This window comes from Sylvia atricapilla, chromosome 9 (genome assembly GCF_009819655.1).
Source record: "Sylvia atricapilla isolate bSylAtr1 chromosome 9, bSylAtr1.pri, whole genome shotgun sequence".
NCBI lineage: Eukaryota > Metazoa > Chordata > Aves > Passeriformes > Sylviidae > Sylvia > Sylvia atricapilla.
Window position 1 is genome coordinate 11,918,152 of NC_089148.1, and position 20,246 is coordinate 11,938,397.

At 55.8% G+C, this 20,246-nt stretch overlaps 2 protein-coding genes across 5 annotated transcripts in view; one reads left to right on the forward strand and one right to left on the reverse strand.

The window, feature by feature from the left end:
* Positions 1-298: 298 nt before the first annotated feature.
* Positions 299-14,106, forward strand: OLFML2B (olfactomedin like 2B). 2 transcript variants are annotated; one of them, XM_066324886.1, is made up of 8 exons: positions 299-510; positions 1,565-1,828; positions 5,184-5,291; positions 8,208-8,378; positions 10,046-10,283; positions 11,193-11,675; positions 12,128-12,304; positions 12,589-14,106. In XM_066324886.1, exons 1-8 carry the CDS (start codon positions 367-369, stop codon positions 13,188-13,190), a joined length of 2,187 nt encoding a protein of 728 aa, XP_066180983.1. In that variant the 5' UTR covers positions 299-366; the 3' UTR covers positions 13,191-14,106. The 2 variants fall into 2 exon arrangements, with proteins under 2 accessions (XP_066180983.1, XP_066180984.1); XM_066324887.1 differs by having other exon boundaries at positions 10,046-10,274.
* Positions 14,107-14,497: 391 nt separating this feature from the next.
* ATF6 (activating transcription factor 6) overlaps positions 14,498-20,246 on the reverse strand; it is a 71,927-nt gene continuing 66,178 nt past the window's right edge. For all 3 annotated transcript variants that reach the window (XM_066324889.1, XM_066324888.1, XM_066324891.1), the window contains one exon: positions 14,498-16,684. In XM_066324889.1, coding sequence (XP_066180986.1) covers positions 16,476-16,684 — 209 coding nt within the window. In that variant the 3' untranslated portion in view covers positions 14,498-16,475. The remainder of the gene's footprint in view (positions 16,685-20,246) is intronic.

Here is a 20,246-nt window from a genome sequence, read left to right on the forward strand (position 1 = left end):
GCCCTTTGGGGAGGTGGGGTGGCGGCTCCCCAGAGCAGCCCCAGGTGCCGGGGCTCCCCGCAGCCTGCTCCGGGCGGCCGATGCCCGAGTGGCCGGCGGAGCCCTAGCAGCGGGCTGCGGTTGTGGGGAGCCCACGGCGAAGGCGGCAAGTGCCGCGCGGGGCTCGGCCCCGCCCGGGGCTCGTCCCGCCGCCGACGGGGAAAGAGCGGAGGGAGGAGCAGAGGGTGGGAAGGAGGACCGCGAGGGAGGGAAGGAGGAGGAGCGGGGCGGGAGCCCGGCCCGGTTCCCCCGCCCCGCCGCTCCGCACCTGAGCGAGCAGCGGCGGCTCCGCGCCGGCCCCGGCCCCGGCCCCTCCGCCGCCCGCCCATGGCTCGGCCGCTGCCGCTGCTGCTCTGCCTGGCCGCGCTGGGCGCCGGCTGCCGGGCAGGGACCACCCCCGCCGGCACGGCCGGGCCCTCCGCCGAGCCGCTGCAGGACGAGGCGGACAACCAGGAAAACATCCTCTCGCAGGTACCTCGGGGTGCTGCACCCGCGGCGTGGGGCTGGGCACGGCCGGGCCGTGCTGTGCGCATCCTGCGGGGTCCTGGGGCGTGCTGGGCGCTGTAAGTGCTCGACACAGCCGGGTGCTGCCGAGTGTAGACTCTCGGCAGTGTTGGGTAATGCCGTGCACACTCTGAGTGATGCTGGCTGTACGCTGTCGGTGCTGCTGGGTGATGCCGCGCACATCCTGGGTGTGCATTCTCGGTGGAGCTCAGTGATGCTGTGCCCTGGAGGAAGTTCATCACCTTGTAGGCGTGCAGTGAAATCACCGAAGCCCATCAGGGAGCACTTCACCATCCTGTCATTTTTGCGGGGGGACTCAGGAAAAGGGGAACTCATTGGGAGGAGAATTTGTGGGGCCTCTGTGTGCCAAGGGGAGGGATCCAGGCTCTTTCCCTGCCAGTGGGATGCGGTCGAGGTTTCCGTTAGGTTTGGCTGATCAGGCAGCGTGTTGTTATCTGCCCTCGGAAATGGCTGATGCAGAGACTATTGGAAACGTACTGCCAAAGTTATTTTTGTGCTCGTCTGTCTGCAAATCTCCGTAAAGGAAATTCCTGGCATTGTATCGGGCTAATCAGAAATACTGCTTCACCACCAGGTTACGCTGCTTATAGGGTGGCTTTCAGTCACTCTTCCAATGTACCCCTGCCCTGTTTGCCTGTGTAAAACTGTCTTGCTCTGGGTAGCAGGTGGCTTATTGGGTCTTTGGCACACGGAGCATTAAAAGAAAGCAGAAAAAATTTAAATTCTTGTGTTTAAAATTCAAAGCAGCGTTCTGCACACAGTGGAATAAAAAATACCCTGTTGGAAGAAGCCAGTTTTTATTCCCCCTGTAGGCAGCGATCAGCTCTGCGCTCTCTAGAAAGCTCCTTGGCTGGCAGCTTCTGGAGGAGCCAGCCAGTTTCCTCGGGACTCAGGGCATCCAGAGTGTCCTTGTTTGGACCTTGAGCTCTAGGCCGTGCTTGTCCCTGGCCATCCAGGCAGAGCACGGGAGGTTTGCTCACTGCGGGTGACCTGTGCTCAGCTGCTAGGTGACTACGACAAGGTGAAGGCGGTGTCCGAAGGCTCCGACTGCCGCTGCAAATGCCTGGTCAGGCCCCTGGGCCGCGGCGCCTGCCAAAGGATTAATGAGGGCGCTTTCAGAGCTGAGGATTTTTACACGGTGGAAACCATCACGTCAGGACCCAGCTGCAAGTGTGCGTGCGTGGCCCCCCCGTCAGCTCTCAACCCTTGCGAGGGCGACTTCAGGCTGAAGAAGCTGCGGGAGGCAGACAGCAGCGACCTGAAGGTAGGAGAGCAGCTTGAGCTCCTGACTCTTGGGGGACAAGAAGATCTTCCAAAGTCTTTTCTTTCTGAGGTTTTTCTAAAAAAACCACCCCTATTTCCTAACTTTTTTTCCTTAACCTTCTCCTAGTTACATTTATATCTGCATGTTTGATATAAAAATCAAGCTCAGCTTAAGGGATTGAGTCAAGCAGCTGCAGTGGATGATTCACTTGATTCATCCCGTGCTGCCTGGGGTTCACTGTGGCTTTCTGTGCTGAGAGCCCAGTAGGGACTGGGCTGCTCCCTGCCCTCTGTCCAGCTCCAAATGTCCCTGGAGGACAGCTCTGCTATGCTCAGCAGCTGCCAGATCTTTTTTCTGTTGCAGAGAGGGACTCCCAAGGGCCCACACAAAAAAGCTGTTTTGGCTTCCATAGGCCAAAAGCTGCTGATGCGTCAGCGTGAGGGTGTGATGCACAGCTGGCCGATGGCAGGATGGATTTGTTGTTTTAAATGCTGACACTTCTCTACTATTTAGTATTTTGTCTCTCTTGTAATGTATACCTCTTTTCCAAAAGTGGCAGTGTTTAAGTACTCCTGACTTTCACTGGATGCTTCCTCTTTCTGGTGGAGCAGCTGGCAACAGACCCTGCTGGGTTTTCCAGTTCGCTACCAGTGTGGGACAGCAGAAAGTGCCACTGGCTTGGTCCAGTCCTGGGGAGTCCCTGGAGTGGCAGGTTGAGTGCTGGTGGCGCTGATGCCCCTAAATCCCTCTTAGGTGGGAAGACAGGTGGCGTGCAAGGCACTGTGGGGCAGCTGCCATCGAGGCCACCACGATGGGCTTTTTCTAATGAATTTGGAGCCTGAGGATGTGTTTCATCTTGTTCGACTGCAGACAGTTAACAGCTTCTTGTCCAAGTGCCCCTGCAGCTAGGGAAGATAAACAGGCACAGACAGACAATCCGTCATTCCAGGGGAGGAGGAGTCCCAGTCTGGAGTTGTTTGGTGGTCCCTCGTCTGGAGAAAAGCCAGGAGGTCCCACTTGGCCTTAGATGAGAGTCGTGAGCTCTCTGTGGTTAGGGGAGGGGACACCCCCGAGGTGGCAGAGCCCACCCCCTGTGGTCCCTTGCCGGGAGGCAGGCAGAGCTCCTGCACCAGCAGCTCCCAGCTCTGTCCTCAGCCTCCTCCAGGAGGAGCAGACCGTGCCTGGCTGCCCCTTGGCTTCCCACCGGGGAGCTGCTCACAGCCAGCTGTGGTGTGAAGGGCTGTCCTCTAGGAACTGGCCCCGGCTCCCCTGCTCGTTTCGCAACGACTCGCGGCCAGGCAATTTCACAAGGTTTATCCAAACACACACACACACACACACGGGGGTTTTCTGTGCTGCTAGGGTCCATTCCAGGAGCTGAGCAGCAGGATTGCTTTCCCTCCGAACACAGAGCCCCTCCTGGGGTCGGGATCACTGGGAACAGCCCCTTCTTGTAGGAGAAGCTGGGCAATAGGAGAGGACACAGCTCCAGTTCCCATGCCACTTACGAGGAGCAGCTCCCACAGCTCATCAGTGGGGAGCTGGATGAGGCCACCCCACAGCTCTGAGCAGCCCCAAAGGGTTTTATGCTCTTTGCTGGTCCAACAAGCATTGCTCTTGCCTGGTCCAGCAGCAGGAAGGGTACAAAGTTGTGTTTTACCAGACTTTCTTATGATCTGACACAAAAGCCCTGGGTACTCTATGTGTGGGAGAACTATGGGAAGGTCCCTGCCTTGGAAGGGCTGGAAGATGAGTCCCTGAGGGAATGGTGAGAAAGAGAGAGAAATCCAGGCAGCAGGAACATAGCCCAGGGCAACCAAACTGAGTCAAAGGCCTGAACTGGCCTTCCCAGCCGAAGGTTGCAGTCCCATCTGTGCCTTTGGTAAGATCCAGTGGGAATTCATGGCCCTTCAGACCATGAAGAGCCAAAGTCCACAGTGCGTGAAGGGAAGGAAGCAATGAGCTGACAGGAACATCAGAGTGGTCTTTAGGGGAAGGTCAGCGTGGTGTTGGCAGGGAGTAGCTTAATCTCAGATCTCTTTTTGTGAAATGGCAGCATGCTGCTTGCAGGCACAGCATGAGTTTTGGGGGTCTTGGTTCAGAGTCAGTGCAAGGAGGCTTGTGCTCAGGATCATTTGGAAGGAGGTTAATGCAGTCTGCAGCCTTTGTGCATTGGTGGAAATTCTCCAGCCTGGAGGGAAAGCGGTTGTCTCCAGTGGCTGTCTGGCAGGCTGTGTGCATTGTATTGGTTGTCTCCATCCAGCTCTCAGTGGAAAGTGGGTGCACAGCCATAAAACAGCTCTTGTCTCTTAATGTTGCCATTTTATCTGGCCCAAAAAAATCTTTCCTTTGCTGTCAGCTCCACGGGGAGGCTGCAGAGGCTGGGGTGGAAACTCCGAGTGCTGCCAGCAGTGCTGCCTGTGATTCTCCCATGTTTATGATGAAGCTCTGCTGACCAGTTTGTAGCTGCTGGGAGAAAATGTCACCATCCTCTAGTAATTCCTATGCACTTGAATTGAAAATCCTGCTCAGCCACTGGGAGATGGGGAGCCAGCAGCACTACGCCGGACATGTGGGGACACATGGGACCAGAGGAGGTGGCCCAGGGGCCCTTCCCCATCAGCTGTGCCATGCTCAGCACTGTCCTGTGTGGAGCAGCACCAGAAACTGGACAAAATGCAGAACAAGGGTGCTGCTGTCCAGATCCCCAGGAGTGGTGATCAAGGGCTGATGCTGGGCAGGACACAGGCACAGGGGTGACTTAAATACAGGGGTGCCTGTGAAATGGGTAGCTGATGGAGAGGGCAGCATACCTCTAATAAAATTGTTCTTCAGAAAGGCAACTGTTGCCAGGCTGGCACTGAATTTCTATTTCTTCACTCTTGCAATTCAAGGGTATTTTAAAACTTTTTAACAGGTTTCTTCTTGTTCCAGGAAAAAGAGCACAAGATGGCACAAACTCAGAGTCTGATCTCAAACTGAGCTGTCTTTTTCTTGTTACCTCTTTTGCTAGCAGTCACATCACTGGTGGAGTAGTTAAGCCTTTGGGCTTGTGGGAGAGTCTGCCTAGGGCTGGCAAAGAGAGCAGCATTTTACCTTGCTCTGCTACTGATCCCCAGCACCCAAAACGTGCTCCTGAGGCCCTGAGGCTCTCTGGAGGTGCCAAGTGTTGCTCTGTGTGCCGTGCTGTGACCAGGGCAGCAGTGCAGCAGGGCTGTGTAAGGGAAAGCCTTCTTTTTAATCCAAATTCTTGCACTCAGATGGGTACATCACCCTTGACTTTTTGGCTGAGGAAACTGGGGGGTATGTTACAGCAAGTGCTGCTGCCTGACTGCGTTCTCCCGTTGCCTTGCAGCTCTCCTCCATTGTTGAGATGCTGGAAAGTGCCTTTTATGGCTTAGACCTTCTGAAGCTGCACTCAGTCACCACCAAGCTGATAGGTCGGGTGGAGAAGCTCGAGGAGGTGAGTCCTGCTCTCCTTCAATGTCCTTGCCCTCGGTGGGACTGGCCTCCAACCAAGTTCCTGCTACCTTTGGTGCATTCAGAGCCATGTTGCCTGGGAGGAAATTTAATTAACTGTTTGGCTGAAACTAAACCAGACCATCAGAATATCAGAAAACTATCAGACTTGGATGTCTGAACCAGACCAGACCACAGGTAGTGGCCAGTGCATCCCCACCCCATCAACCTTGCCTGACCCTCTCCAGCTCTCCCAGTCCCTAAGGGCCTAGACTGGGAGCAGGATCTTAGCTGTGGCCTCACCAGGAGCAGCATCTCCTTTGGGTCAGAAGGCCCTGCTGTTAAGTTTTTCCTCCTCTCAGTTTTAGGTGTGTGCTGATGTGACGGTTGGTCTCAACCTGGAGCTTTTGTGCTGTTTGATGTGGGGGCAAGAGGTTCAAGGCTAGTGCAGGGGTACACTCAGCAGGACTGTGAGGAGCCAAGGAGCTCAGATTCCTGAAGGACCAAGTTATGTCTTGGCCTGTGTTAAAACAGAACAGAACCTCAACCTTCCATTTTATTTTAGAGCAGACATCCAGTGAAATAATTTTCACTTCCATACAGTTTAATATTTCTTTGGCTAGCACAGCATAGGGTTTGCAGTTTAAGCTGTGCTCAGCTATGTAGCAACACGTTGCCAGATTAAATACTGGAGTTTTCTCTTGTGGTCCGTATCTGGGATGGTAATTCCACATTCTTGTCGGCGTGGAGCAGTCATGTTTGTCTCCAGCCAGGAGCTGAGAGGCGATGATTTATAAAGCCAAAATTCCACTTGCAAAGTGTTTTGGGAAGGCACAGTGTGCTCCATCCCGGGGTCGGGAAGGAGACAGCTGAGAGGAGCACGCTTGCTCGGGGGGCTCTGGGTTTCCAAGCATGGAAATTGACCCAAAAGGGGGTTTGAGGTCTGAAAGTAACAAAGCACCAATATTCCCCTTTGCAATCCCACCCTCTTCCTGTGGTTTAGTGTGTTCTTCAGTCATTACTTGGGTTTGCCAAGGGACTGTTTCAGGTGGGGTAATCACTGCATTCTGCTCTGGCCCTGCCTACCAGCCAGTTTCTGCAGGGGGGCTCAGAGCCAGCAGTGCTGGTGGCACATTGGGCATGTGGGGTGACCTTTGCAGCCTGGCCACTCTGCTCACAGCCTGCTGCAGGAAGGCAGATGGGCAGAAAGCTCCATAGGGCTGAAGGAGTTTGGCCTGAGATGGAGCTGTAGAGGTGTAGGAGCAGGGAATTCACAGGGGTCTCTAATTTCCGAGAAGTGGAGCTGCAGGAGCATGTAGGAGCAGCTGAAGCTGCCTACAGGCACTTGGACAGGGTGGAGGAAGGCAGGAGAGGCCTGGGTTAGAAGGAGATTGCCCAGTGCTTGGGGCAAAGCCAAGCTGATGCAGGCAGCAGGTGTGAAATGCTTCCTGCTGCTGGCTTAGCATGGGAATTCCTGTTGAGACAATGTGGAGGAGGATCACACCCTGCCCCAGCCATGGGGTCTGACAACATGGACAGCTGAGATGCTGAACTGGAGCCTGGCAGGGCTTCAAAGCATGGCCCTCCCAGGCGGGTGTGCTTTTGGCAGCTGCTGCCCTGCACAGCAGCTGAGGAGCCTCAGCAGCATCACAGGCCAGGCTTTGGTGCTGCCTCTCTGCGCAAGGGGAGGCAGATTTTATCCCTAGGCAGGTCATAAGCCAAACTTTACACGGGAGAAGTGGTAAGGGCACAGAGCTGTTGGAATCAGTCATCCTCTCCAAAGCAGGATGGTGCTCCTGGGAGAGCATCATGAGATCCCCTGTTCCTCTGCTTGCTGCAGCAAAACACCCGCTGGAGCATCCCTGCATCGTTGGACTCAGCCTCAAAGTGTCCTGGTAAATCTGTGACTCATGATTCTTGGGTAAAGACTGGGAATTCAGATGCCCGTGGAGGAGGCTGGGGGTTAAACCCTCTGTTTTTGGAGAGGTTAGAAGGTTTCATGAGTTCTTTCCAGTGCAACAAGGTATTTTAGACCGATGGTGTTGGTAGAGAGAAGGAACCCTCAATTCTTGGTCCATGGAGTGCCTTCTCTAGTGAGGCAGCTCCTCTGCTTTGTCTTCCACTCACAGCTGTCGCATCAGCTGGCAATTTTGAGGTCACAGATGGAGGTCACAGTGGGTTTTAGGGGAAATTAATGGCAGGACAGATTGAAAATGAAGGATCAGGGTAACCACCCGTGGTGCCTTGTGCTAAAGTGCTTTGACTGACGTGCCATGCCACCCATCCAAAGCAGTTGCTGTCTGAGGTGTAGAAGTCCGAGGACCGATGAGCAGATACTGCAACAATTCCTTGGGTATGGGATGTGCCTGTGGCTGGGGGACAGAGAGGGGTGAAGGGTTTTGCCTGAGTTGCAACCAGCCCCAGTTCGCTCCTGGTCACAGGACAGCTCTCTCAGGGTCACTGGCTCTTGTCAGATTGTCAGATTCTGTGGGAGAAGAGGGTGCTGGGGAGGAGCAGTCTCTGAGTGCAGGCACTGTGTGGCCAGGCCAGGAAAGTGGCATTAATAAATGCAAGATGGTGTCTCAGGCTAAGGACACCAGGCCGACTTAACATGTTTCAGCTTGACTTTTCCTTCTGTGACCTGGTAAATGTGGCTGAAGACGGGTGTTGAAGAGCCTCGAGGCCCCTCTCCCACTCCATGGGAACCCACAGCAAAGAGTGGATCTGGGATATGCATACCAGGTTCCTGGATCCTACTGGGGTCAGGGACATCTTCCTAGCAGCTGAAGTGCCCGGCCTCATGGACAATCCCCAGCCATGAGCCCAGGACGGAAGCACAGAGCTCCAGGGATGTGGTTTGGGGACCACAGAACCTCCCTTGTTATTAAATGGGGTAAAGTCTCCTCTCTTGCTTTCCTAGGGCATGTCCAAGAACTTCACACTGGAAGGCCACCGGGCAGGAGCCAGTGGGGAGGAGGGTCTGCAGGATCCCCCTGGCAGGGAAAACTGCTCCAGGTTCCTCACCAACAGCCTGGCTGACATCGAGAGCTCTCTGCAGCGGGATGCTGAGGCTGCTTACACTCACTCAGAGGTACAGCTCAGTGTCACTGCTGCTGCTCAAGCAGCCCTGGGCTGTCTCCTGGATGTGGCGACTGCCTCGGGGTGGCTTTCTCCTCGCTGGAGTGACCCTGTTGACGTGCCTCCATCTCCAAGCTGTGTGTCTCAGCACAGCCCAGCTGCTGCTGGGACGTGATATAGGTGGAAGCAGAGGGAGGTTGCTCCCTCGGCCTCCCCCCTTCCCACGGGACTGTTGGTTTTCGAGGTCAGCGGTGGCTGAGCTGCTTGGAAAGCGTGATGTCATTGCGGGGCCGGCTGGGAAGCGGTGGGAAGCAGAGCCTTTGATTAGCAGGGCTTGGGGCTCGGTGGAGGGACAGACTGTCGCCCGCCTCCCCTCCCTTCCCTGCCGGGCAATTATCCCTCCACCACCAGCCCCTGCGCCTGGCGGGCTCCCGGCAGGGCCTTGGGCATCCCCCTGCTTCTGGCACCAGCACCAGACCGTGGGGGTCCCGTGGCGTCTGCCCAGCTTGGGATCATCCTCTGCTTGGGGCAGTTTCTGTGCAGCCCCCGAGAGATGTGAGCGGGGTGTTTTGGCAGAAGATCTGTCCAGGGTGTCCTGAAGTTCTTGCTGCTTCCGTGGTGCTGTCTAGGATGGCCCGTGCTCCTCTGATCCCTGCTGGCAGCTCCTGGAGCATCCTGCCCTCAGCCCAGTGTCCTTCTGCAGGGCAGCAGGAGGGGTCTGGCATGGGGGGAGCAGTTACTGCACCATTTCCAGCTCAAACAGAAGTGCTCAGCTCCTGAGCATGGCAAGAGCCTGCACTTGCCCCCCAGCCCTGCGTTGCCGATGCTGTGTGGGGACATGCTCCCCAAGCCCCTGGGGACAGGGATGGGCTCCCACACGTGCACTGAGTGTCGGCAGGTAGGGAAATGGCCCCAGCTGTGCTGTGCCAGCGCTCTCTGCCCCAGGGAGAGCCGTGTCCAGGCAGGGGTGTCTGGCTGTGCTCCTAGCCCCACTGCCCTGCTCCCCATGCCACGAGCTGAGCAGCTGCTGCCTGCGGGAGGAGCCAGCCCTGGCCAGGCAGGGGAGTGGAGCGTGGGGCTTTTATTACCCCGAGTGACCTCATTTCCCAATATTCCCCTTTTCTTGCTGCTAATTGCAGCAGGGCCCATCTTCTCAGCCAAATGGGCACTGCTTCAACCCTCAGGCTGGCTTTCCGATTTCCTTTTAATGAGATGAAATCCTTCAGACCTGAGCTGTGGCAGCTGGTCCCTGCCCTGGGGAGTTCCTGGTCCCTGCCTTGGGAGGTTCCTGCTCCTGCTGGGAAAGTGCCTTTAGCCTCTCTGCCCTGTGAAAGCTCAGTGCACGTTGCACTCTGCAGATCAGATGCTAGAACCAGCCCCTGGCATGCCAGGGAGTGACCCTACTCCTCCGGCCTGCCCTGCATCCCACAGTGTGTACCTTATGGATCCCAAAGTCCCAGAACTGCAGGGTGACACCAAGGATATGCAGGAGCAGCGCTGGTCTGCCACCCTGCTGTCTCCTGGAGGGTTTCCCATGGCAGAATGAACTGAGGGAGACCCTGAGGAAGGAGGGAGCTCAGCTCCTCCTGCCCAGTGTGGGGCTGTGCAGCCTGACCTGCTCTGTCACCAAAACGTGGCATTTCTGGCCCATCTGGTAAGAAGCTCCCGTGTCTCTTCCAGGGAAAATATGAAGAAAGATTCCTGAAGGATGAAACCATCTCCCAGCAGATCAACTCTGTAGAATCTCTCCCAGAGCTGCACCTCTCTCAGGAGGGCAAGAAGCCTGAGAAGTTCTTGCAGAGGAAGCTGCGGGTGAGCAGCTGGCCTCCTTCCAAGCCCACCATTGTCCGAGGGGTCACCTACTACAAAGCCCAGTCCACCGAGTCAGAGAATGACATCGAGGAGCAACGTGAGTTGGGTATGCAGCCATGGTTGGCGGGATGGTGGCTGCATCCCACAGCAAAGCCAATGCCTCATCTGCTGGGAGTGTGTGGGCAAAGCGTGTGGGAGCAGCAGGAGGAGGTGGGACAACTGGTACCTCACCGCTGTGCAGCTTTAAGCTGTGTATGTGGGGCAGTGTAGCATTGTTATTCCATGGAAAATCCCTGGTAGCTAAGGAAATAGGTCACTGCTTTGGTTTAAAACCAAACCCAGTGTCAACACCTTTCCAGAAGTAAATGGAGGTTTATTGAATATGCTCATGTTTCAAATCCACCTGCCTAATGGCATCCCAGGAGGTGTGGGAGTGTTTGCTGTGGTGGAAAGCAGCTCGGAGCTCGTGGCCCTGGCTGTGGTGGGAGCAGGGGCTGAGCCCTCAGAAGCCAGCGGAGTGGGCAGCATGGGCAGAAGGACAAATGCTCTCACTGTGCAGGCTGGCTCAGCAGCAAGAGCATCCAGCCCTGCCCTGCAGGGGTTTGTGAGCTCCTGGAGATGAGGAAGAGCAAAGGGTGCCCATGCTAGCTGGATAACCTCAGTGATCCCCGTGCCCCGGCTGAAGCATCTGCTTTGGCATCCTGTGTTAGGTGAGTGGGATCTGGTTGGGAATGCAGCTGGGTCTCCATCCTGCCCAGTCTCCAGGAAGGTGGCAGGGCAGAACTGATCTCCATCATCTGCTCTGCATGGCCTGAGGTGGTGGAGGTTGCTGTGATGAGGCCTCACTCACCTCCTTGACATGGCCACTGTCAGCCTCTGCAGTTCTCTGAGGGGAAGTGGAGAGGGAATGCAGATAGATTTAGTACCAGACAGCCTGCAGACGTGGGCAGGGAGGCGGCTGGAGGGGCCTTGCTCCCCTGGCTGCGGGGCTGACACCTGTGCCTGTGTTTGGCAGCGGATGAGCTGTTCAGCGGGGACAACACGGTGGACCTGCTGATAGAGGACCAGCTCCTGAGGCCCAGCAGCAGGGCAGGCGAGGCCATGAGAAAGCCCTCCCCAGTGGGGTGGCCGCCCACCCCCGGCAGTGCTCCCACCACCCTGCCAGCTGCCGGCGCTGCTGTGACCACCACGGTGCCCCTGTCCCCTGCCGCGCCGGACCCCACGGCTGTGAGCCGGCTGACCCCCGCCCCAGAGCCCGTCACTGCCCTGGCGGGGCTGGTGGAGGAGGGGGCCCCCCTACCTGCAGCCTTGGCCAGCACAGTGGTGGCCACAGCCACTGAGAATTTGCCCATGGCCACCCCTGCTGGAGGCTGGAGTGACGTGGAGAGCAGCCCAGGAACTTGGGTGCAGGCAAACACCCCCGCGACACCGGTCAGCCCGGCCATCCCTGCCACCCCAAAGGAGGGCCTAGAGGAGGAGGACATCAGGAACATCATCGGTGAGTGCCTGCAGGTCCTGCATCCATCCAGCTGTGTGAGGGGGGGACTGGCTCATGCCCCTGTGTCCTGCTAAGCACAGTACACCTGGATTTGGTCACAGGTGGGAGGTGTCACAGAGATGGCAGCTGGACAGCACTTCACTGGGGTGCCAGGTTTAACTATTAACTCTGGAACCTACTCTAATTCTTCCCCCCTTTAGGGCCTGGGCTGGGCTGGGCAGAGACAGGACCTGAGACAGGCAGCAGCCTCAGCTGGAGCAGAGGCATGGCTGAGGCTGCAGGGAGATGTTTGCAGGGTCTGGCCGGTCCTGCTGGGCCTCACAGAGCTGCACCAGGGCCAAGGTAGCAGGGGGTACCTGCTGGGTGAGCAAAGGGCTGTAGTGGGGTGATGGCTCCAGGGACAGTGTGGCCACCCTGCCTCTGGCCTCACAAGCCTTTCCCTGCCCACGCAGGGCGCTGCAAGGACACGCTGTCCACCATCTCGGGGCCCACCACCCAGAACACCTACGGGCGCAATGAGGGAGCCTGGATGAAGGACCCCCTGGCCCAGGAGGAGCGGATCTATGTCACCAATTACTACTATGGGAACACACTGGTGGAGTTCAGGAACCTTGACAATTTCAAGCAAGGTAAGTTTGCACCATCTCTGATACCGCGCCAGCCACCACTCAGCTGATCCAAGCAGCTTCCTCATTCCTGGGGATGCTGCACTGCAGGGGGATGATCTACCTGGGGATCTTCCACTCTTGGGTGCTGGCACCCAGCATGTGGGGTACAGAGCATGGGACAGCTCAGGCTGTGGCTGGTGGCTGGGCTGAGTGTAGGCAGAGCTGGGGACAGAGGGTGCTGCTGGCGTGGGCACCCACCCCACAGCAAAGGGAAGTCTCACCAGCCAGGTGTGTTTGCCCTGCAGGTCGCTGGAGCAACTCCTACAAGCTCCCGTACAGCTGGATTGGGACAGGGCACGTTGTCTACAATGGCTCCTTCTACTACAACCGCGCCTTCACGCGCAACATCATCAAGTATGACCTGAAGCAGCGCTACGTGGCCGCCTGGGCCATGCTGCATGACGTGGCCTACGAGGAGTCCACCCCGTGGCGCTGGCGAGGCCACTCTGATGTGGACTTTGCCGTGGATGAGAACGGGCTGTGGGTCATCTACCCGGCCATCAGCTACGAGGGCTTCAACCAGGAGGTGATTGTGCTGAGCAAGCTGAACGCGGCCGACCTCAGCACCCAGAAGGAGACCACGTGGCGGACAGGGCTGCGCAAGAACTTCTATGGGAACTGCTTTGTCATCTGTGGGGTCCTGTATGCAGTTGACAGCTACAACAAGAGGAATGCCAACATATCCTATGCCTTTGACACGCATACCAACACGCAGATCATCCCCAGGCTGCTCTTTGAGAACGAGTACGCCTACACCACGCAGATAGACTATAACCCCAAGGACCGCCTGCTCTACGCCTGGGACAATGGCCACCAAGTCACCTACCACGTCATCTTTGCCTACTGAGACCCCCCCACCACCACAGTGGGGCACTGCAAGCCAGGGGCCACCAGCACCTTTTATTATTATTATTGTTATTATTGTTATTTTGTACAAATTGAAGAGTAAATGATGGGTTTTGTTTCAAGCTGGTTTTTTATGGTGGATTGTGGATCGATCCCCAGGCCAGAACCACCCCCTTCATCTTTGCTGTATCCTTGCTTCTGATTTTCCTTCCCAGGGGAAGGAGGTTCTCCTTTGGAAGGGCAGGCCCAACTCTCCGGCCCAGGGGAGATATCCCAGACACAGTCCTCCTGATGATGTTTTTAGCTAAAGGTGATCATCAAGACACCCTGAACCAGTGCAAAGCTGCACGCACCAGGTCCCAGCGGGACGCTGCTGCCTGCCTGTTCTGGTGGAGGACCTGCATGTCCCATGGGAGTGTCCCTCAGGACCATCTTCCCAGCTGACGGCCAGCAGGCCCTGTGGACGTCCTGCTGTACAACAGGGCTGTGAGCACAGCTCCAGCAGCCCCTGGTGCTGGTACTTACCCCGAGGACTGTCCCCTCCAGCCAGGGCTCTGCTCTCTGCAAGAGAGGGGAGCCGGGCACACCCTGAACCCTGACTCATCTGGAGGGAGCTGGCAGCGGGAGGGGGATGCTGTAAATATGTGTAGATGGCTTTTGTTCATTTTGTAACCCAGAGTAGTCCCCCTTGGCATTTGCTGGGTGAAGGCTCTGCTCAGCTGGGCGCTGGGCTGCCTGGGCAGGGGCAGGCAGAGCCCTCACTGTGCCACTCCATCTCCTACATTCCCTCTCACACCCATGCCCGCCCTGCTCCTGGACCATCAGGATCCCCTCACAGAGGCACAGCCCTTGCCCTTCTGCCCACCAGCATCTTGTATTTACCTGCTGTCAGTAATAAACGATCCAGTACCTTCGCAGCTGTTTGGGGCTTTCTTTGCTCTGGTTCACCCTCTGTGTGCATGAAAATGCACAGAGGTGGTCTGGGGTGTATTTTGGTTGGTTTGGAGAGACCCAGTTTACACACCATATGGGGACGAACCCCAGAGGGATTCAGGCTGCTTGGGACTGGCACTGGGGCAGGGTGACATGGTCATGTCCAGGCCTCATGGGCTCTGGCAGGCTCTGGGTGAGCAGCTCCTGTAGGGTGCCCCCTCTCCAGCAGCAGGAGGGGGACAGGGTGGATGTGCCATGGGCAGTGCCAACACTGTGCCAAGTAGAGCCACACTGCAGCCCAAGAGACGGCACACCAGGGCAGGCATTCCAATAATTTGGCTAAGGACAACAGTATTAACAAGCACAATAATAAAGTTATTAGTAATAAATAAAAGAAGGATTTTATTGCCTTCAGTACTAGGGACACAGAGAACAGAATTACACAGGATGAGAGATGTTCTCAACCATTAGAGCCCAGAGGTCCTGGCTGAGGAAGTGGTGCTGCAGCAGTCCTGAGCCCCTAGCCTCCACTAGCAGCCCTTCCCCACGCGCCAGGCTGTGCCAAGCCAAGCCACCACCACAGTCCCCTGGCAGCAAATGCCCCCAGAGCAGCCAGCAGCCCATACCCATGGCTGTGGGGGAGCCGTGTACCTCTGGCTGGGGCACCACTGGGGTTTTTATTTCTGACTATTGTGTGAGCTGGCCCACAGTCAGGTGGGGCCAGGCCAGGAAAATGAACTGGTGTGAGCAGCACAGCCAAATCCTGGCCGAGCCAAGCTTCTCCCAGCAGAGGACAGGGGGCCTGCGCTGACTGCGCCGGGGACGTGGCAAAGGGCACAGCTTTTCCATGGCATTGCAAGGCACATAGTTCACAGGGGCATACTGCTCCTCATCCTCCCCCTCACTGCCCCTGGAGCACTTTGTCTTGCTGCAGGATCAACCTTTAGTTCCTAACAGCCACACAGATACACAAATAATAGTAATGATAATTCATAATTAATCATTTAAATACCCCACATGAGCCAGTTAGTGCTCAGACCATGAAGGAAAGGCAGCTGGCTGGCAAACTGAAGTGCATCATCTTCTGTGTGAACTGCACTGAACTGCACAGGGGAGAAAAGATAATGTAACAACATGCTGAAGTCATTATGCAATGCCGATGTTCTGCTGGTGGCTCATCCCAGCTGAGTACCAGTGTGCTGGAGCTCCTGGGCCCAGTTCCAGCCTGAGGCTTGGCTGACAAACGTGGGATCAGGGACCAGAGCTCCACAGACACTCTGGAATGGCAGCAGTTGGCTGCAGCCAGTGTTGGGGCAAATGGAATGTTCCCCCACTGCCCAGCGGGTGGCTAGCTGTGCTGGTGAGGCAGAGGGGTGCATGGGGCTGAACGTGTGTGATGTGTGTGTGGCTTCAGGAGAAGGTGCTGTGGCTGTGTCCCACGGAACTGAAGCAGCTCCTCTGCCTCAGCAGGGCCAGTGCTGCTCCACGGGCTGTTGTTAGCAGTGAAAGGTATTAAATAGCACACACAAAAAACCCAGGCAAACAAAAACCAGGAAGAAAAGGAAAAAAACCCAAACTCAAAACCCTCAAACTTTACAAATCCATCTGCTGCATGAAATCACTTCCTTTGGGCCAAGCCTTCAGCTGTGCAGCCACGTGGGCCGGGGAAGGCAGCAGCAGGATCCTGGAGAGCCAGGCAGGTGCGGGGTGGGCAGTGCCTCAGAGGGCAGCCCAGCCCGGCGACAGTGGGGTTGTTCTGCTTGTAGTGCTTTAGTGCTGAGTGCAGGGTCCCAGCACCCTCCTGGGTGCCTAGGCTGGGCTGCCCTACCACACTGCTGCATCCCAGGGCTTCTTGCCGAGGGAGGCTGCACAGGCAGGATGTGGGCAGGGAATAATGAGGAGTGGGGCTGTCTGGTCAGGCCCAGCACCTGCAGCTGGGAGCTGGACACGGCTTCCTCCTCCTGCCCGGGCACACTGCAGGGAGAGCCGCCCAATCCCAGCTGTGGGTATCTGCTGCTACATGTCTGGCTCATCAGCCCACCTGCAGCAGCCTAACAGGGACAAAAATGAAAAACAACCCACAATTGCGGACAGTGCATAAGTAGCAGGGATGGCCCGTGTCCCCCACCCTGTGTGGGGCCGCCAGGACCGTCCCCGGTGGGAAGCCAGCTGAGCTGCACAATACACGGGCAGGATGTGGCCATTGGGTAAGGTCAGGCACAGGAATAGGCTCAAGGGGACTGTCCCTCCTGTGCCCAAGTGCCAGGAGCCCCAGGACCTGCCAGGGAAGAGGCTCAGGCTGGTGGCAAGACCTGCTGCATGCCGGGTGCTCCCCTGTGTGCTGTCACAGGAGCTACTGGAGGGATTTGACGATGGCCCTCAGGGCATGGGGCGTCTCTGGGACGGAGGGGGATGAGCTGTAGAACGTGTCAGTGTGATTTCTGCGCTGCTCTCGGAGGTATGGAGGGACAGATGAACTTTTGATGTGGAGGATCCTGGTGTCCATCACTTCGCAGTCAATCTGCATCATCACCTCATAGTCTTGCCCATTGATCACATTTTCTGCAAAAGGATAAAAAAACCCAGGTCAGAGTCAGCCCTGCAAGCTAGGGATCCAACAGCACTAAAAGCAGAGCTTTCATGACCATTTTTGTGTCTGGAGCAGGAGCTGCAGTGCGGGAACTCCCTTTCTACAGCTGTGCACATGGAGCTCCATCTCACACAGCAGTGCTCCAGACTGCTTGTGACACCTCAAAGAGCCCAGACCACACTTAGCATGTGCAGTCACACCTAGAAATTAATGTCTTTTATTTCCCCTTCTTCACCTGCACATAATTACTGACAGAGTTTGCACTGTGTAACATTTATTGCAGAACTGTTGTTCTTGAGCCACTAAAGTATGGGAGTGATTGAAGATAAGGTTTATTTAAGAAAGCTGAATGTTTCTCTTTCTATAACCCTCTTGACACTGAGGAGCTTGAGGAATTTCTTCACCAGTTTATTAATATAAAAAAGCTAAAATGTGATCTCTCAAAAGAATTAACTGCGTCTCATTCCCATCCAGACCTGGCTCTTGTACTTCAGTGATGTGGTGACATTGGGCAAGGCCCCTCCCCTGACAGACCCCTGGACACACAAATACCCTAACCAGCACACGGGACCCCAGTGCGGCCCCAGGCCCAGCACATCTGCTGCCACAGGAGCTGCTGGGCTTACAGACTGTGCACATGGCTAGCATCTGCTGCCTGGATTTAAAGGTGGGAGACTATTCCCTGCATAGACAGCATGCCCAGGAATGCAAGAGCTGAGATCGGATTTCCAGGCACGACCAATCCTTTCAGAGTCTGAAGACTGCCATTGGCAGGGTTTCCTTACTGTGCTGAGAAGGATGGAAGATCACCTAATGGAAAGCATATGGATTGGAGGAATGCAATATACATTACTAATTTTTACTGTTTTCCTGGATTAACTCTGATTCTGGATGACAGCTGACAACTGTGGCCGGACCCTCTTGTACCCCATGCTACCTGTAGAGGCCATTAGATCAACTATGTCTGGTGGAGTAATGAAAAGCAGAAGCAAACCCTTGCTAAGGGGGCCGAGAACCTGCACGGGATATCAAAGCTCCCATCTGCAAAAAATGAAATGGGAAAAGCTCTGTATGTGCCACCGAGAGACTGAAGGCAGGAGCAGCTGTGCAAGTCTCTGTGCCACTGACCCAAACCCCTGACAAGCACCTCATCCCTCCTGGATGCTGCACTACTGATAAAGCCATGCTGTGACATCAGGTGTCGTGTCCCCCAGCTGCGACCCTTTCCCCAGGTCACCCTTTCTCTCTGCCTTTGGATGTGCTCTTGGCTCCCACCCCACAGGCTCAGGACCAGTCAGTAGAGGAGGCCGGGCTGCTGGTGCCACTCAGGAGAGGGGGCTGGAAAGGGGAGCAGAGAGGCATGAGGGAAAGCTGAGGGGCACAGAGTCTGGAGCCAGTAAACAGGCACAGATGGGCTCCCTGTGACACAGCAAGCTGGAAACAGCTCCTCAGCTCACATGCTGCAGCTGATGGGATGTTGGCCAGGGCCAGGAAAACATCTTGGTAATGCAGTGAACTTCCCTGACTACCCACAGCAGCCAGCACAGAGGGCTATCATTAAGTTCTGGGCATGGCACAAGACAGAGGAGAACAGCAATCCCAAGGGCTGCCCAGGCAGGGCAGGGAGCTGAGCTGTGTGGGTGGCACTGGGGAACCAGCCCAGCCCATTCTGGCCAGCTGGGATCCCACTTCCCCTGTGCTGACACAGCTCCCTTCCAACAAAGTTGTGCCAGGAACAAGCCACAGCTCTGCTACCCCATGGCAAGAGGGGCTGCGTCTTCTGAGTCCAGCACAACAGAGACAGTTGGGAGGATTCAAGCTCACAACGAGCCTCTCTGGCCAGCAGGCACACAGGGGATGCACACACACCCCACAGACATTCACAAAAAGTACCCAAATCCTGCCCCTGGCCTGTGAGTTCGCCCAGGAGTTCAAGGCAGGTTTGAAGCTGGCATCTGATTCTTTCCCTTTTTGGGGTGAAGGTATTGAACTGCTGCAGAATGTCTCTGCAAAGGGTTTGATCTCACTGGGATGAGGGCAGCAGTGGGAATGGCTCAATGCCCACTACAGGTATTTCCAGCAGCCTTTCTCATTACCATTAGCTCCAAACCAACACAGAAGAGGAGGTGGGATGTTCCCTACAGACAGCAGTTACTGGTGGTGCTGCTGCCAGGCACCTGGACCAACTTCGTTGTAAGGAGGGGTCTGAAAGTGGTGGCAACCCCGGGACACTCAGCCCACCCCAGCCCAGAGAGGGGCTGATGCTCTGTGAACACCCATGTGATGCTCCCAGCAAAACAACAGGCAAACGTGACCTGAGTGCAGCTGGCACAATCCCCTGTTTGGGAAACCTAGATCACTGTCATTGCCAAAAAATAATTCCACATGGCTCCATCCTGAGCTTGATGCCATTAAGCTGCTTCATGATCTGGATGAGGAACAGACAGCATACTTAGATTTCTGGAAGATGCTGAACTGGAGAGATTCCAGCCACCTTGGAGTGGCTAGATTGGATGAGACTGCAGTTGTGATAAAAGAGAGAATCTGCCCAAAATCTTCAGAATGCATTTCAACCACAGCCAGAGCTGGAAAACATGAGTAAAAATGGGGCTGGGCAGAAGTACTACAGAAAAACCTTGAGGACTGCAGAGGATCACTGTGGATAAGCCAACAGAATGATGGATCTAGAAACAACAGCTCGACTGTAAGAGAAATATATTTAACTTCGACCAAATTTCTAATGATAATGAAATACAAGCCCTGGATGAAAGTACCTTGAGGAGATGAGAGGATCTCCATGATGAAGAGTTTTTAAGGAAAGGCTGGAGAAGCAGCTGACAATCAAGCCCTTGGGTACCACAGCTCTACAGACACTTGCATTTGCTCCTGGTCCCTCTAACCCTGCCATTCTGTGAGCTGCAAGTGCCTGCTCCTGACTGGAGCTGTGGTCAGCACCCTTCCCCAAATGCAGCACCTGGAGTTGTGGGCTCTCCAAGGGACTCCACGGCCTGATCTAATTCCCAGAACAAGCAAACAATTTTGCCTGGTGATTCCTGTGTCAGATCATCCAAAAACAGTCTTGTCAGGCATTCTCTCTTTCCCCTTCCATGCAGTACCAACATCTGGAGTCACCAGTGGGGCAGAGGGTGGGTTTCCAGAGAGGCCGTGCCCAGCACTGAGCTCACCAGCTGCCTATGGCTGATCCCTGGAGGGGTCAGTGTGTGTAACCAGTGCTCAGGGCAGCCTGCACTGCCCTCCCTGAGCACACAGCCACCACCCCTCCCAGCAAGGCACAGGTAGCAGGGTGTCTGTGAAGCAGAACTGACAGCTTGGAAGGTCTGCACTGCCAGCGTGCACTATACAGGGCTACCCAATGGCCCACAGCAACGCTGACACTAAATGGTTTCCTGAGTTTACTGTCTTGAATGCCCTGTGACTGATGTTCTGTGGGATTACATAAGTGAAAACACAGGAACGGATCTCCTGTAGAGGTGTCCGGATTTATAAATAGGTTTATTGCTCCTCTTTGAAGTT